We start from the raw sequence: 17,270 nt of genomic DNA, 5'->3' as shown, positions 1-17,270 counted from the left end.
CCCTCTCCATATCTAGCTTGACTACCATCAAGCTGCGCCGCTTCGATGCTCGCTGAAGATCCCACATCATCTCCTGAGCCAACATAACATTGTGGGAAATGTTTCTCCCCGCCACAAAGGCCCCCTGCTCTTGGCTGATAATGCCCGGCAATAGAGGCTTGATCCTGCCCACCATTATTCTCGCCACAACCTTATACAAGGTTGTGCACAAACTGATGGGCCTAAAGTGTCCCGGCTCTACCGCCTCCTGGCGCTTCGGAATGAGCGTGATGAAGGTGGCCTTCCAATCCTCAGGCATAGCTGCCTGAGTGAAGAAGCACTGCACAGCCTCAACCACTGAAGCCCGAATGATACCCCAATATCTCCGAAAAAAGAAAGGGGGGAACCCATCGGGTCCCGGAGCCTTATCCGCTGCCAGGGCCCAGACTGCCTCCTCCACCTCCCGCGCCGACACCGGTCGAACCAGTGTCATATTCTCATCATCAGCAATACCCACATCAGGCCTCGGAAGGAGGCCATCAACATCAGGGCCTCCATCCTCCGTCCATCTGGTGCGAAAAAAATCAAGTAAAGCCTGTCTGACGGCAGGCTCACCCTCCACACGCTGACCGGACCCATCTCGCAATGAGTGAATCATACTCCGCTGTCTCCGGATAACCGTCGTCCGATGAAAGAACCTAGTGTTGCGATCACCCTCACGTACCCACTGGACCCGAGATTTCTGTCGCCAAAAAATCTCATGCTGCCGTAGCAGTGAATGGTGGGTCGCTAGAAGTCCCCGGAGATCGGTCATGTCTTCCGCCGAAAGTTCACCTCCTAGATCCTCTCTCCTCTGTAGATCAGCAATCGCAGTCTCGACCCCCTCCACTCTCCGAAAGATATCGCCCACTTCCTCGCGATTCCAACGATGAAGCCGCCGTTTGGTAATCTCAAGTTTGCGGGAGACCCGTTGCATCGCATTTCCCCGTACCGGGACACGCCATGCATCGCGAACGATGTCCCAAGACTGAGGGTACGATAGCCAAATCTTCTCGAAGCGGAAGGGACTATGATGACCAGGTCCCGATGAAGTGGAAATCAGCAGAGGGCAGTGGTCAGATGCAATCCGGGGTAAGTGACTAACACAGCAGGTAGGGAACCGGAGGATCCAATCTGGGGTCGCAAAGGCCCTATCTAATCGCTCCCAAACCCTAGCACTACCGGATTGATTGTTACACCAGGTAAACCGCGGTCCCGAAAAACCTAGGTCCACCAGACCGTTCCGCATTACGAAGTCGCGAAACTCCCTCCTATCCACTCTATCCGTGAACTCCGCACCTCCCCTCTTATCACCCGCACTCTGGATACAATTGAAGTCACCAACTAACACTGTCGGGATACCCTGGGCAGTCAGGTTGGCGATCTCTTGCCAAAGAGCTCTCCTAACCCTGTAGTCCGTGCTCACGTACACACCGCACAACACCCACGGGTCAGTATCAGGTTCCGATACAACCATGACTACCTGTTGAGGGCAGTAGTGGAAGACATCAATCGTCGCCACCCCTCGCCTCCACAGGACCAAAAGGCCACCAGACAGCCCCTGGGACTCAACTGCATAGGTCTCCCAGTCCCTTCCCAGGCGCCGCCTCAGTCGAACTAGTCCATCGCCCGATAATCACGTCTCGCAAAGAAAACAGATCTCTGGACAATGGACCTGCACTAGCCGCTTAAAGGAAGACATGAAGGCCGGCTTGGCCGCCCCCCTACAATTCCAGGCTAGAACCTTCATGGATCACAGTCCGCAGGGTCGACCTCAGGCTCATCCTCCCCCTGGGTCGTGGGAGCTATGTCAAGCTGGCGACCTAGGTCGCCCTGCTGCTCTACCACACCAGATGCATCGCCAGATGCATCGTGCATGACCGCCGCCCTAATGAGTCGCACGACAGCTGGGTGGTCCCCCTCTGCCATAGCTATACCCATGGAACCATGGCCCCCGTCACCACTGTAAGAGGGCCCCTCACAGGGTGCCCCTCCGTGCGGCACCCCAACCACACCCTCTCGTGGCGTCAGTGGCTCGGTCGGACTCTCCTCCAAATGCAGTCCAAGATGAGCCCTGGACTCGCATCCCTCAGGAGCAGCCTCCAGCCGCTCACCCAAGGCTGGGGTCGGAGAGCCAAACCGATAGACCCCATCTGGGCCTCTCCCAAGGCCCTCCAGTGTATCCCAGGGGGCCCGCACGAGGGGGGTCTGACCAACAGTCAGAGGGGTCCCCTGCACTGAGGCCAATCCCCCACTCGGGGACCTATACTGAAACGGGCCTACTAGCATCCCGGGGTCCTCTGTCGAATCTCCCTGGAACTGCAGGTCCCGCTCATCCTGGGTGCCCATGCATGCAGCTAACTGAGCTTGTGGGCCCCCCCAAGCTGGGCTTGAGTAGCCCCCCCAGGCTGGACCCGCGGACCCTGTCCCTGTAGCAGGGCCCGCTGTCCATGAGTAGCCCCCCCCCGCGGTCCACGCTGGGCCCGCGTGGTGAACGAACCCGGATGGGCCCGTGCACTCCGCGCGCCCCGGTAGGCCCGGCCTGCCCGCGCGCCCCGAGCACGCAGAACTCGCGGCTCGCAGACGGCACGCGGCGCGCCGACAGCACGCGGCGCGCCAACGGCGCAGCCCCCGCTCCCGTCGCGCGGCACGTCTTGGGCCCCGCCCGCTGGCCCACGCGAAGCACGCCGGGCCCTGAAGGCCCTGGCCCGCTGGGTCGACCTAGGCAAGGCCGACTGGGCCCGCGCTCCTGGGCCCTGTGGATGCCCGAGGCCCACCGGGGCCCTAGCCCGCTTGTTACCGCGAGGCCGGCTGCACGGTTCACTGGGACCCGGGTCAGACCACCTGTGATCCGGGCTCCTCCTCTCCAGTGCGCGACCAGAACTCGGCTCCGGGTCTACCTCGTCAAGGTCATCGACAGTGTCAACCCATAGCGGGACAGTGGCTGCCGGGTAAGCCCCACCCCCCCCACCAGCCGGTGACCGTCGCCGGGCCACTTTCGACGGCTTTTGCCAGCCGTCGGTGTCCGACGGGGACACCGGTTGGGTGAAGAGGGCAACCGGCGATGTCGGCCTGGCTAAGGATGGCTCAGGAACTGAACCAGACGCGGCCCTCACCGATTGGGCCGGGGACACCGGTAGGGTCAGGAGGGCAACCGGCGATGTCGGCCTGGCTAAGGGTGGCTCAGGTCCAGGGCCAGGCGCGGTCCTCACCGGTCGAGCTGCCGGGGGTGGGAGTGGCGGCCGAGACGGGGCGGACTCGGGTCCAGGTTCGGGCTCCCTCGGCCGTGGTGGTCGCGACTCTCGCGGCAGAGGTCTCTGCCGTGTCGCCACCATCCAAGGGCCAAAAATCGGCCCTTGGGTCTCCATCCCCGCTGCAGGAGCCGACGGAACAGAGCCACCCCCAGGGTCCCCCTCCCCTGGCGGCCCGCCCTCCGCCGATTGAGTAAACACCGGAAAACGGCACGCTGCCTCCAGGTGACCCATCCGCCCACACAGGGGGCAGAGAATGGGGACGTTCTCGAAGACGAAGGGCTGCCACCGCACCTTCGTCTTCCCCTGGATCAAAATCCCAGGTCTAAGGGGCGCGGTGGCATCGACCACCACCTTCACTCGAGCGAAACCCATCGCCCGTCGCTGCTCGGTGACCCCGTCCACAGCGATCGGCCGGCCTGCCCTAGACGCGATCTCCAAGATGGTTGACGGCGACCAATACTCCGGCGGCAGGCGGGGGAGTCGAAGCCACATCGTTACCGAAGTAACGGCCTCCTCCCCTGGCTCAAAATCAGGGACCCAAGGAGCCATGGCGAGGAGCTGCCCCGCCACCACCCAGGGTCCCTCATTTAAGGCCCCGTCCCGGTCCGCCGTCGACCGGAAACGCAGAGCCAGGTAGCCGTCCGTTAGAGGGACGGCCACCACCTCCTTAAGGTTAGCCCGGGTAGCCACGTCCTTGGCTACCCATTCGGCCGGAACACGGCGGCCAAGGCTACGCACCATGACCGCCCGCCCGTCCCACTCTTGCCGAGCCGCCGCGATGGGTTCCTCCGGAAGTGTGACGACTTCCGGGAAGCGGCGGCTCAGCCGCTCCACCTCCGCGGCCGAGGGCCAGTGAGTCACCCACGGCCCCGGCCTCGACCAGGCACCGGAGTGCTCCCCCCGACCGCCGCTCTGTTTTCCAGAAGAAGATTTAGACTTACCGTTTCCTCTCGCCGTTCCTTCCTCCTTCTCCCCCGCCGGCTGCTTCCCCTTCCGGTCCATGTAGTGGAGCCCTGTGGAGATGGAGCACCTGCAAGACAGAATGTTAGATGAAGGCGAGAGCTCCCGATTCGTCAGAAAGCCCACGGGATCCCTGCCGTTGTGCCCCTCCAGGAACCAGGCGGCACGACGCGTTGCAGGTGAGCCTCGTATCCTTGACCAGCGGCGACCTCACCAGGCACTTCGCCGGTGGAAGATGACCGTTAGACCACCTCCGAGAAGATTCCTCTCTCCAGGGTTTCCTTTCCCCAGAGTTTCTCTCTCAATTTTCACTAATAAAAATTAAACCTTTTCATGTCCCATATATTTTTTTATAAAATATAAAAATCTTATTGCTATATAGAATCTAATTTTTTATTTTTTTAAAATTTCAACTGGATTTGAGATATTTCTTGACCGGATCTTTCCCTCTCCTCTTCCACCAAACGAGCCATGAACTCGCCAGCTAACGCCGACTTCGCAAAACGAAACACAGAACAACGTGAGCCGTGGATTTTTTTCGTAATTATAATAATGCATGTAAATCGAAATCGGCAAGCGAAAATTGCAACTTTAATGAAGGGGTTGAAAAAGAAATATAAAGTCGGCAATGCGAATGCCGACGTTACGTGTTATAAAATGCAAAGCTTCGTCTCCCTATGTCCACCAGTCATCGTCTCTGTCATCTCTTTCTTGCTCCTCACTCTTCTCCAATGGCTTCAGCTATGATGGAGGACAGTTTCGAAGACGATCAGCTGGCCTCAATGACCACCGACGACATCATCAGGGCCTCTCGCCTCCTCGACAATGAGATCCGGATCCTCAAGGTAAAACCCTAATCAAGATCCCATCCTTTTCCCCAAACAATCTAGGGTTTCTTGTCCCCTTCTATCCTCCTCTTTCCCATCTCTTGACACGCTCTTTCTGCGAGAAATTAGAATTTTTGTTGTTCTTGATTTTTCCAATCCTGTGATCTGCGGCAGGATGAGTTACAGCGGACGAATCTCGAGTTGGAATCCTTCAAGGAAAAGATAAAGGAGAACCAGGAAAAGATAAAACTTAACAAGCAGCTCCCTTATCTCGTTGGTAACATCGTCGAGGTATTCTTCTCTGCTCCCTGCGTTCCCTTCGTCTCCAAGCCTTTAATTCCCCTTTTCATTCTTTCTTTACTTTTGTTTGATTTTTTTTTTTTTGTTTTTTTTTTTGTTTTTTTTTTTTTTTGGGGGGGGGGGGGGTTGTACAATTTATCTGAAGGATAACAATGTATTAAACCCTGAAACTCTAGCACAAGAAAGGAAAAGAAAAAGAAGTATGGATTTTCACTGTCTTCTTGACTCGTAGCCCTCTTCATTGGCATTATATGATGAACTTTTGGATGATCCTGTCATAAATTTCATAATTAGATTCAAATATATTTCACCTAGATAATCAGGGCTTCCATTTATATGTTATTAGTGGTTTGAAGGATGGAAACAGTTTAATCTCGTTATTTTACGACATTAACTTTTGCACTTCATTCGCCTTAATGTTAATCATATCATTTGTTTCTTTTTTTAACTGACCTTCGTGGTATCTTTAGATTTTGGAGATGAATCCAGAAGATGAGGCTGAGGAAGATGGTGCAAATGTTGATCTAGACTCACAAAGAAAGGGAAAATGTGTTGTTCTAAAAACTTCTACACGACAAGTAAGCTAGAAGCCCTCATTTATCCATATTTTACTTATTTTTCCCTTGATGGAGCGTAAGTTCTGCTTCATCTTGCCTCCTAAATGTAGACTTGAATGTTGAAATATCGAATGGTCTTGGCTGAACCTATTCAAAGTTAGCTTACTTTGGCAATGCGATGATGGAACCTATCCAAAAAGAATATATATATATAACCTTGATGAGGGAACTCTTATCCTCATCTTTTTTGATTTTTCATTATATAATTATGATAATGTGCGCACTTATGTGTTATGCTATCCAGTTTTATTCTCCTGCTCCTATCTGGAGTTATTGATGTTTAGACTTGTTGGGGGAAAAATGGATCGTCCCGAAACACGTGAATGCATCGCCATCACGTGACTGGGGGCGCCCGACCCCGAAGCGCCCGACCTCGAGGCGCCCGATCTCGACATCCCTGATTTCAAAACGCTAAGACGACCTCAGAAGGTTGACCTTGCCGTTCACATGTTGCGGCCATGCCCTGCGACAACCTCGCCGCACCATGCTCCGCTCGCCAGCCATGCCACGACATATCAACCAGGGACTATGCCCTGGGCGGCTGTCAGCAATTAATGCGCATGGCCTCCGCAGATCTCCGGCTTACTCAACAATTAATGCGCATGGCCTCCGCAGATCTCCGGCTTACTCAACAATTAATGTACACGGCCTCCATGGATCTCCGACCTACTCAAAATCTTAAGCCCTCCACGACAGCTAGTTGACTCACTCGACTACGCCCAGTCACCCACTGCAACTCATTGGCTCCAGTCCAGCCCTCCACGGCAGCGCATTAATTCACACGATCGTGCTCAATCATTACGGTAACTCATTTAATTCGCCCCGTCACATCACAGGTAACCCTGTACCCCCCTATAAAAGGAAAATCTCTCCCTCTAAAAGGGGGACCGGGGGCTGAGAATTTTAGAAAATATTCTCTCTCCCTCTTCACAATAGCCCCCTCTGACTTAACCATCGGAGGGCCGGCGGTGAAAACCCCGGCCACCGGCTTCTTGCAGGATCCCCGAAGGACGCCGCCCGTCGACGCACCACCAGTCGGAACTCCTCCTTCTCAGCCCATGGTCGCCTCCGGGTTCAATTTCCAGCAACAGTTGGCGCTAGAGGAAGGGCCCGAGTTGTGGCCATGAAGCTAAGAAGCAAAGGAGCCTCCAACGCCTCCCGGCGTTCCACACCAAGCCCTGGACACTCTGTCCAGATCTCACCACCAAGACCTCCAGCGGACCTAGTCCCCCAAGTCCAACCGGAGCAATTCAATGTTTTGGTACAGCAAGTTCAGGCTTTGGCCACAGCAGTCCAAGGCTTGCAGCGTATGGAGGCTCTCCCTATGCCGCCTCCGTAGGTTCAGGCCCAACCGGTTCTCCCTCCAGACGGATCAATGGCCAACAATGGAGAACGACGCTGCTATCAAGGCTCAACCCGAGCGTCTCTCCGGAGAGAACCGCTAGGGAGGAGCTTAGACAAAAGGCCACAGCCTTCGGAGGCGGAATCAGCTCCAGGCGAACCAGCGCCAGAGCAGACCACCGTGGCAGTTCCCCAAGGTGGGGAACTCGACAAGAATGTCGAGAAGCTCGAGCGCCAGATTGAGGCGCTTCACAGCAGGAAGGCAAGGCGCGAGGGTGACTTTGAGTTCACCACCAAGTCACCCTTCTCCTGCCAGATCGAGGATGAATCGGTCCCACCGAGGTTCAAAATGCCCCAAGTGGAGCCCTACAATGGGACTATCGACCCCCTCGACCACCTGGAGAGCTATCGGGCCCTCATGGCACTCCAAGGGTCCTCAGAGGCCGTGCTCTGCAAGGCCTTTACTGCGACACTCCGAGGAACGGCTCGGCTTTGGTTCTCCGGGCTGAAGCTGAGCACCGTATCCTCCTTTGAACAGCTCGGCAGGCAGTTCGCCACCAACTTTGCTGCCAGCCGACGTCAGCAGCGAACGTCAGACTCCCTTCTTGATATCAAGCAAACGGAGGGAGAGCCCCTCAAAGACTATCTCGACTGTTTCACCGCCGCAACCTGGGAGGTTCGCGAGCTCAACCAGTCGATAGCTATGTCAGCGCTAAAGACTGGAGCTTGGTCCTACAGGTTGCTCTTCTCTATTGAGAAGAATTTTTCCGCCGACTTCACTGAGATGTTGGCCCGAGCTCGGAAGTATGCGAAGGCCGAAGAGGCTATCGCCTCCAGGCGGGGTATGACTGAGCAGGCCTCAAAGAAGCAGAAGAGACGCCGCAAGGAGCGCAGCCGCCCGAAAAGCCGGTCTCCCCGCCGAGATAAGAACCTGCCTCGACTAAGGAGTCCACCTCGACAGCGGGCACAGCTTCGACCAAGGTCCCCGCCTCAACCGAGATCCCCACCTCGGCCATGGGTGCCCCCGGGAAAGTACGAGAATTACACTTTCCTCAATGCACCTCGGGCAGAGATCCTTATGGAGATAGAAGGCCGAAACTATCTTCGACCTCCACTCTCGATGTGGGAGACGGGCTCGGCGCAACCCCAAAAAATATTGCCGCTTCCACCGGGACTACGGCCACGACACGGAGGAATGCTTCCAGCTCCGAGATGAGATTGAGGCACTCATTCGTCGAGGAGTACTTAACCGGTTCATGCAGAACCGACGTGAAGAAAGAAAGCCGGTAGAGAATGCCACGCTGCCTGAAAATCCAAACAACAGGCCTATTGCCGGCACCATCAACACTATCGGGAGAGGCTCGGCCGAAGGAAGCTCGGCTGAAGAGCCAGCCGGGAGAGAAACCGCTCTGAAGCACCCACGTACTTCCGAAGCTATCTGTGGTCATCTCCATGATCATAAATAAATTTGATGTAAAGCGTGTCTGGTTAATAGTGGAAGCTCGGCGAATGTTTTGTATTATGATGCCTTCCAAAAAATAGGGATGACAGAAAGCCAGCTCTGGAGAATGAATGCTCCGCTGGTTGGATTCACCGGAGATTCGGTCCCGGTTGAGGATGAGATCAGCCTTCTTGTCACGATCGAGCTCGCCCCTCGAGAAAGCACCGCGGGGATGGATTTCCTTGTGGTCCGCCTGCCCTCGGCCTGCAACGCCATTTTTGGACGACCAGGGCTTAACGCCCTCCGAGCTGTGGTCTCGACCTACCACCTACTTGTGTGGTTCCCCACCGACCGAGGAGTAGGCGAGGTTCGTGGGGATCAGTCAATAGCTAAGTAATGCTATATGGCGACTCACAAAACAAAGCAACCGGCTGAAGCACCAAGCCAAGCGAAACAATCAGCCAAGGCGCTAACCCGAACGTTAGATCAGACGCTGCCCATCGAAACCCTGGAAGTGCGGGACGCCCCTCGAAAAGAACGAGTAGAACCTGGTGAGCTTCTTACCCAAATTCCCTTAAAAGAAAACTGCCCAGATCTAACCGTGCAGGTCGGCTCCGGCCTGAGCTCTCGCGAAAGAAACCACCTGATCAAGTTCCTCCGGTCCAATATGGACGTCTTCGCCTGGTCGCCCGTGGACATGCCGGGGATAGACCCCGACGTCATGGTTCACCGACTCCAGGTGCAACCGACCTGCAAACCTGTGAGGTAGAAGAAACAGAGCTCCACGTCGGAACGACAATGAGCAGCAGCCGAGAAAGTAGACAAACTTCTCGAGGCTAGCTTCATCCGGGAGGTCTTCTATCCAGATTGGCTCGCTAACGTAGTCCTCGTGAAGAAAGCTAACGGAAAGAGGCGCATGTGCGTGGACTACACCGACTTGAATAAGGCCTGCCCAAAGGACAGCTTTCCTCTTCTAGCATTGACTAGCTTGTGGACTTCACCTCGGGACATCAGTTGTTGACCTTCATGGACGCCTTCTCAGGATATAATCAAATCTGAATGGCACCAGAAGATGAGGAGAAGACAGCCTTCATCACAGACAAGGGCCTTTATTGCTACAAAGTGATGCCGTTCGGGTTGAAGAATGCCGGAGCAACATATCAAAGACTGGTCAGCCAGATCTGTGGACGACATGCTGGTGAAGAGTCGAACAGCAGAGCACCATGTAACTGACCTCAATGAGGCATTTTCCACCCTTAGGAAGTACCAAATGAAGCTCAACCCTGCCAAGTGTGCATTCGGGGTCACCTCGGACAAATTTCTCGGCTTCATAGTAACCCAGCGTGGAATCGAAGCAAACCCTGAGAAGATCCAAGCGCTACAAGAAATGGTGCCACCAAAGACGGTCAAGGAGGTACAACGGCTCATTAGCCGGGTCGCAGCTCTGGGAAGATTTGTTTCCAGGTCGGCCGAGCGGTGCCTCCCATTCTTCAAAATCCTCAAGCGGCCGAAAAACTCACTATGGTCGGAGGAATGTCAGCAAGATTTTGAAGAGCTCAGGCGCCTTCTTGCTTCTCCTTCATTACTCACAAAACCCCAGCAGGGCGAGCTCCTCTATTTGTACCTGGCCGTCTCCCCGGTCGCGGTAATCTTGGTTCTTGTCCGAGAAGAGAATAAGCTTCAGAGACCAGTGTATTATACCAGCCGAGTCCTAAGGGATGCTGAGACTCGATATTCCAAGCTGGAGAAAACAATCTTTGCCCTGGTCATCTCGGCTCGAAGGCTCCGACCTTACTTCCAGGCCCATATTGTGGCCATACTGACTGACCAGCCTATGAAGCAAATTCTACAACGGTCGGATCGCGCCGGAAGGATTACGAAGTGGGCAGTTGAGCTCGGGGAGTTTGATCTTGAATACCGTCTGAGGCCGGCGATCAAAGCCCAAACGCTTGCTGATTTTATTGTGGAGTGCACTTTGCCGGACGATCCTGAGCTTGCACTCGCGTCAGCGGAGGAGACCCCGATGCAACCATGGGTTCTACATTTGGATGGCTCCTCAACCTCGGGGGGTAGCGGAGCAGGCCTCATTCTCACTAGCCCAGATGGGAAAGTCGCGGAGCAGGCTCTACGCTTCGAGTTCCCTGCTTCGAACAATGAAACAGAGTACGAGGCACTCATTGCCGGGCTCAAATTGGCAAAGGAGCTGAAAGTGGAGGACTTGAAGGTCTTCAGTGACTCCCAACTGGTCGTGAGCAAGATTTTTGGGAGAATTTGAAGCAAGAGAGCCATCGATGCAGATATATCTCCAAAAGGTGCGAGACCTCACATCCATCTTGGGCTCCTTCAACATCCAGCACATTCCCAGAACAGAGAACCTAAGGGCAGACCAATGTCAAAGCTGGCGACTTTCCGCATGAGCGAGCTCTTTAAGATAACAGTACTCGAATACCTCCAAACGCCCAGCACAAAGGAGCCCGAGCCAACCCTCTGCATCGAGACCAAGCCGAGCTGGATGGACGAGCTTATCAGCTATATGCAGAACGAAATCCTCCCCGATGACGAGCTCGAAGCTCGCCAAATTAGGCGTTGAGCTTCCAAATACATCTTATATCAAGGCAAGCTCTACCGCAGGTCGTTCACCTCTCCCCTCCTCAGATGCCTCCGCTCGTCAGAGACGGACTATGCTATGCGAGAGGTTCATGAAGGGATATGCGGGAACTACTTGGGAGGTCGAGCACTGGCCCACAAAATCCTGCGCCAAGGATACTACTGGCCCACACTTCAAAAGGACGCATCGGACTTCGTCCGAAGGTGCAATCGGTGCCAGCGGAATGCCAACATTCAGCGCCGGCCCTCGGCCCCGCTGACCTCGATAAGTGCCCCTTGGCCATTCGCCCAATGGGGGATTGACATCCTGGGATCATTTTTTCTGGCCACCGGAAAGAGAAAATTTCTAGTTGTCTCCATCGACTACTTTACCAAATGGGTCGAAATCGAACCAGTGGTCCAGATCTTCGAGCTGAAGATGCGGGACTTTGTCTGGAAGTCAATAATCTGCAGATTTGGACTCCCCCCGCATCCTTATATCTGACACTTCGGTCGTCCATCCACAGGCGAATAGAGAAACCGAGGTGACAAACTGCACCATCCTTTAGGGGCTCAAGGTTAGGCTCGACCGATCCAAAGGGCAATGGGTCGAAGACCTCTACAATGTTCTCTGGGCTTACAGGACTACATTTCGACTTTCCACTGGCGATACCCCCTTCAACCTAGCGTACGGAACGAAAGCTGTCATCCCCCTAAAAGTCGGACTCCCCTCACCAAGAGTAGAGCACTACAACGCAGCCTCCAACTCCTCTCAGCTCAGGGGCAACTTGGACCTCGTTGAGGAGACAAGGGAGGTCGTCCGAGTCCGCATGGCGAGGTATTAACAGAAAGCGACACAGTACTACAACTCCAGGGTAAAGGCCAAGCTTTTCAAGGTGGGAGATCTCGTCCTCAGGAGAGCTGGAGCTTCTCAGCCTACCGAGCAGGAGAAGCTCGCCTCGAACTGGAAAGGGTCATATCGGATTGCTCGAGTCCAGCGGCCCGGAGCGTACAAGTTGGAGTCTCTCGAAGGGACCCTCATTCCACGAAGTTGGAATTCCGGAAATCTTCGGATGTATTATCAGTAGAGCTGCCAGGGGTCCTCGACGATTGGAAACACAACTCTCGTTCCCTTCTTATGTTGATTTATTTGCAGCTCTCCTTTAATTATTCCACTCTTCCTGATATTGGGACGCTTGTGAACTTCAGGATACCCGACCAAGCTCAGATGTCCGACCAAGCTCGGATGGCCGACCAAGTTCGAGTGTCCGACTAAGCTCGGATGCCCCAGCCAAGTTTGGGATACCTCGCTACGTTGACGCCGAGCTCAGTCTCGATCTCCATCAAAGCCCCCGACCAAGATCGGGATGCTCCACTGAGTCGACAGCGAGCCCAAGCTCCCTCGACCTCGGGAAGCGTCGCGGGGTCGACAGCGAGCCCAAGCTCCCTCGGCCTCGTGCACGATCCTTTGACTAAGGTCGGGATGCCCCGCTGAGTCGACAGTGAGCCCAAGCTCCCTCGACCTCGGAAAGCGTAGCAGGGTCGACAGCGAGCCTAAGCTCCCTCGGCCTCGTGCATGATCCTCCGACTAAGGTCGGGATGCCCCGCTGAGTCGACAGCGAGCCCAAGCTCCCTCGACCTCGGAAAGCGTAGCGGGTCGACTGCGAGCCAAAGCTCCCTCGGCCTTGTGCACGATCCTCCGACTAAGGTCGGGATGCCCTGCTGAGTCGACAGCGAGCCCAAGCTCCCTCGACTTCGGGAAGCATAGCGGGGTCGACAGCGAGCCCAAGCTTTCTCGGCCTCGTGCACAATCCCCCGACTAAGGTCGGGATGCCCCGCTGAGTCGACAGTGAGCCCAAGCTTCCTCGATCTCGGGAAGCGTTGCGGGGTCGACAGCGAGCTCAAGCTCCCTCGGCCTCGTGCACGATCCTCCGACTAAGGTTGGGTTGCCCCGTTGAGTCGACAGCGAGCCCAAGCTCCCTTGACCTCGGGAAGCGTAGCGGGGTCGACAGCGAGCCCAAGCTCCCTCGGCCTCGTGCATGATCCCCCGACTAAGGTCGGGATGTCCCGTTGAGTCGACAGCGAGCCCAAACTCCCTCGACCTCGGAAAGCACCGCCGGACAACATCAAGTCGACAGCGGGCCAAGCCTCCCTCGACCTCGCGTAATCTTTCGACCAAGCTCGGGAAGCTCCTTACCACCAATCTCCAGCTCGATCTTCACCTACTCCATACTCCTCCGGACGAAGGCTCGGCCAAGTCCGAACATCGACTTAAGCCGAGACGGCCTGCAACGACGACCTCGAGCTCTGCCCGATGATGCCCTGGCCGAGCTCGGAAATGCCGAGTCATTGGCCATGAGCTCGAGTTCTACCTGATGACGCTTCGGCCGAATTCGAAATCAAAGAGCATGAAAGCTCCGACGATAGCCCAGCCTCGGCCTATGTTGTCATTGAGCCCGAGCTTGAAGCTTCAACAAGCTTCTTCTGGAAGCCGAGCCCAAGGATTTGGCGAAATTTTTCCAGAGGATAGGCCTAAAGGCGTAGCAGGACTTCTTCGAAGCCCGAGCACAAGGACTTAGCATAATTCCTCCAGAAGCGGAGTTTGAATACTTAGCGAATTCTACCGAATTCTACCAGAGCCAGGTCTAAAGAATTAGTCGAGCTCGAAGACTTGGTGAAATGCGCCAGACAGGAATCCAACTCAAGTAGTGAAAATAAAAGTTTATCAACTATGCAAATAGAAGCAAGCACAAATACTCGCAGAATCTGAAAAGAGGATATTTCATTGATAAAAGCTCGAGGGCTGAGTACAAAACTTGACCTTGAGGTCGACTCACCTGGCCGGATAATGGCCGTAGAGGTCGACCTCGTTTACAAAAGAACAAGCAAAAGGAAAGGAAAAGGAGGCTAAGTCCTAAAGGGCAACGGCTGCTTCAGTATCGACCTCGGGGTCGTCCACAACGATCACTTGGGGGTCCTCGGCAGAAGCTATCTCGGGACCTTCCCCAACGGCCTCGGACTGGGCTTCACCAGTGGCCTCAGGAGCACCCCCGGTGGCTTCCCCGGAGGGAATCTCCTGCGCCGCCTGCTTGGCCGCATCAGCCTCGGCCTTGACAGCCTCCCGATCGGCCTCGAGAATTGCAGGAACGTCGCAGGTCCCATCGTCGAGGCTTCCGAGCTCGCTCTTTACGCCGACTCCCATTCTTGGCCGAATACCCTTGAGGTCGAGCTGGGGGCAAAACCGCTGCATTTGCCTCCGGAAGTTCTTGAAGCCGCGGAGGAATCCGTCCACGGCCTTCTCCTCCATCAGATCGCGGAACTCTTCTGACTCCTTGAAGAGTACCACTGCATCTCGGGCCTGTTCCAGCGCCCTTTTCTCTCGAGCTTCGAGCTGCTCGACCTTCAGGCGGAGAAGCCCCCCTCATACTTGTAGCCGGCGGCCTCGGAGCGGGCCTCGGCTAGAGGCGCCTCGAAGGCGCACAACTTCGACCTCGCCAAAGCGTGCGAGGCCTTCTCCTCTTTGAGCTGGTCTACCGCCGATCGTCGCTCGGCTTCGGCGGCCTCCATCCGCGCGATGGCCTCCCACCGCGTGGCCTCAGAGTCGGCAAGCTTCTTCTCGGCCCCCTCCAACTGCCTTTGGCTCCTCCGAGCCTCACTCTGGCACTCCGACGCGATGAGCACCAACATGTCGAGCTGATGAAGGTGCTGTAAAAAAAAAAGAAGAGGAGAAAGAAAGAAAACGAAAGTTGGTAAAGGTCAAGGAGATGTCAACGATCAAGTCAAAAAAGCAAAAGCGAGGAGACGACTTACTCGGACGGCAGTGCAGTAGGTTTGATCGACGAGGCTCCCGGGATCGATGGCCTCGAACTCGGCCCAATTAGCTGGGAGCAATGCGCGGCGAAATACCTCGCGCGTGACATTGCTGTCATGGAGGACCGAATCGCCCTCACGGATCGGAGACTCCAGGTCGTCAGACCCCCTCTCAGAGTGATCTCCGACCCCGGACGAGCTCGGGACGTTGGCCCCCGACGAGCTTGGCCTGCCCGGGCTCGGAACAACAGGACGAGATGCGCTCGGGACCCCAGGGCCCCTGCTCGGCTCGGGGCCCGAGCGCCACAGGCGGACAACTTGCCGACCCGGCTGCTGAGAAATGGGGATGGGCAGGCTGGAGGCGCCGAATCCCTTGCCCTCCTAGAACCCAAGCTCGCGTAAAACTCAGCAGCTGGAGTCTCCTCCCGGACGGATCCGGAAGTTCCGACCCCAGGGCCCCTTGTCTCGGTAGAAGCAGAAGTCGAGGCTGATCTGGGCTTCTTCCTCGGCTCGGGATGAGCCCCACCGGCCTCGGCCACCCTCCTTTTGAGCCGAGTGAAGAGGGCCGTGTTGCTGGTCACCATGTTAGCAACGTCTGAAGAGAAATTTTTTTTCCAAGTGTCAGATCGGCACTAAAAAAGAGGGAAAGAAACAAATAAGACAAAAGACAGCAAAACGAAGGAGCAGTGCGACTGCTCTTACCCTTGGGGCGCGCCGAGCTCAAGCCGACGTTCACAAAGGCCTCCTCGCTTAGGAGGTCGGTCAGAAGGATATTTCCTTTGAAGCCATGCAGAGCGTCGAGAACCCTCTGCTCGTCCGCCGAAAGCTGGGGGAGATTATTGAGGGCTTTCAGCCGGGGCTGCCCCCATCTTGGGTCAAATCCCCACGAAAACTCGGAGGAAAGAAAGAAAAATTTTTCCTTCCACTCATGGATGGAGGAAGGGGCACCTCGGAAGAGTGGTCTACCGCCCCGAAAGGCGAGGTAGAGCCACTCTCCATCTGCCGGGTTAGACTTCAACATGAAGCACCAGCGGAAGACGTTCACCGAGGTCGGTATCCCATGCGCAAGGCAAAGGGATAGGAACCCGATGATGGTCCTCCACGAGTTCGGAGTGAGTTGTGCTGGGACGAGCTGGTATGCCACCAGTAATTCGTTCACAAACTCGTGTAGGGGGAACCTAACGCCGGCCCAGAGTGTCTCAATGTACACCCCGATCCAATCTGGAGGTCTCATTACCCGATCCTCCGATCCCGCAAGCTCGAGACGAAACCCGAGCCAGAGGAAATATCGGGAGCGGACCAGCTCCAGTTGCTCCTCGGTCCGGCTAGACCCGACCTCACCTGTACCGCGACCCATTCCAGAAAGAAAGACGAGGAAGAAAACAAAGGATGAAGGAGGAAGAAAAAAGAAGAAGAAAAATCCCCCGAGCCAATGTGAGAAAGTGACCTACTGTGGAGTCGCCGAAAACCGCCTCAGGGCGCCGCCGGAAAAACTCAGTCGTGACTGGGAAAGGAAGAAAGGAGACAAAGGAAGAAGAGGAGAGCAGCAACTGTGGCGGCCAAATAAGAACGTTCTAGGGCTAAGTCAGGGGGTTTATATAGATCTTCCCAACGGCCCAGATCAGCAAGACCGGATCCCGCCTTCCGTCTAGATCGCGACACGCGTCTGCTCCGAAAATCGAAGCGACGTACCAACCTGGATCGGCACCTCAAAAGCGGAATCGAGGCGGCGTCCCGTCGGATCTTGCAACCTCATCATGAGCCCACGACGTGAAGCAACCTCGAAAAGCGAAAGGACGTCGCCCCGTCTTCTCTCATTAAAGATGCCCCGAAGCATGCGAAACGACGGAATAATTTAAAGCTACCTGGCCCCCACTAGTGCAATAAAGGCAACTATTTTCCTCGCCCGAGCTCGTAAGCGGCTCGAACTCGGAAGTCGGGGGTAGTGTTGGGAAAAAAATGGATCGTCCCGAAACACGTGAACGCATCGCCAGCACGTGACTGGGGGCACCCGACCCCGAGACGCCCGACCTGGAGGCGCCCGATCTCGACATTCCCGACTTCAAAACGCCGAGCTGACCTCCGAAGGCCGACTTTATCGTTCACATGCTGCGGC

At 55.7% G+C, this 17,270-nt stretch overlaps 1 protein-coding gene across 1 annotated transcript in view; it reads left to right on the top strand.

Moving 5' to 3' along the window:
- Positions 1–4,891: 4,891 nt before the first annotated feature.
- The window catches only part of LOC103719156 (26S proteasome regulatory subunit 6A homolog), a 53,798-nt gene continuing 41,419 nt past the window's right edge, over positions 4,892–17,270 (top strand). The window contains exons 1-3 of the mRNA XM_089929036.1: positions 4,892–5,077; positions 5,234–5,350; positions 5,830–5,937. Of these exons, the coding sequence (XP_089785162.1) occupies positions 4,910–5,077; positions 5,234–5,350; positions 5,830–5,937 (393 nt within the window). The 5' untranslated portion in view covers positions 4,892–4,909. The remainder of the gene's footprint in view (positions 5,078–5,233; positions 5,351–5,829; positions 5,938–17,270) is intronic.

This window comes from Phoenix dactylifera, chromosome 2 (assembly GCF_051530095.1).
Source record: "Phoenix dactylifera cultivar Ajwa chromosome 2, Ajwa_hap1_PhDact_Kaust_v1.1, whole genome shotgun sequence".
In the NCBI taxonomy this organism is placed as follows: Eukaryota; Viridiplantae; Streptophyta; class Magnoliopsida; order Arecales; family Arecaceae; genus Phoenix; species Phoenix dactylifera.
This window is presented reverse-complemented; position numbering and strand designations above follow the sequence as displayed.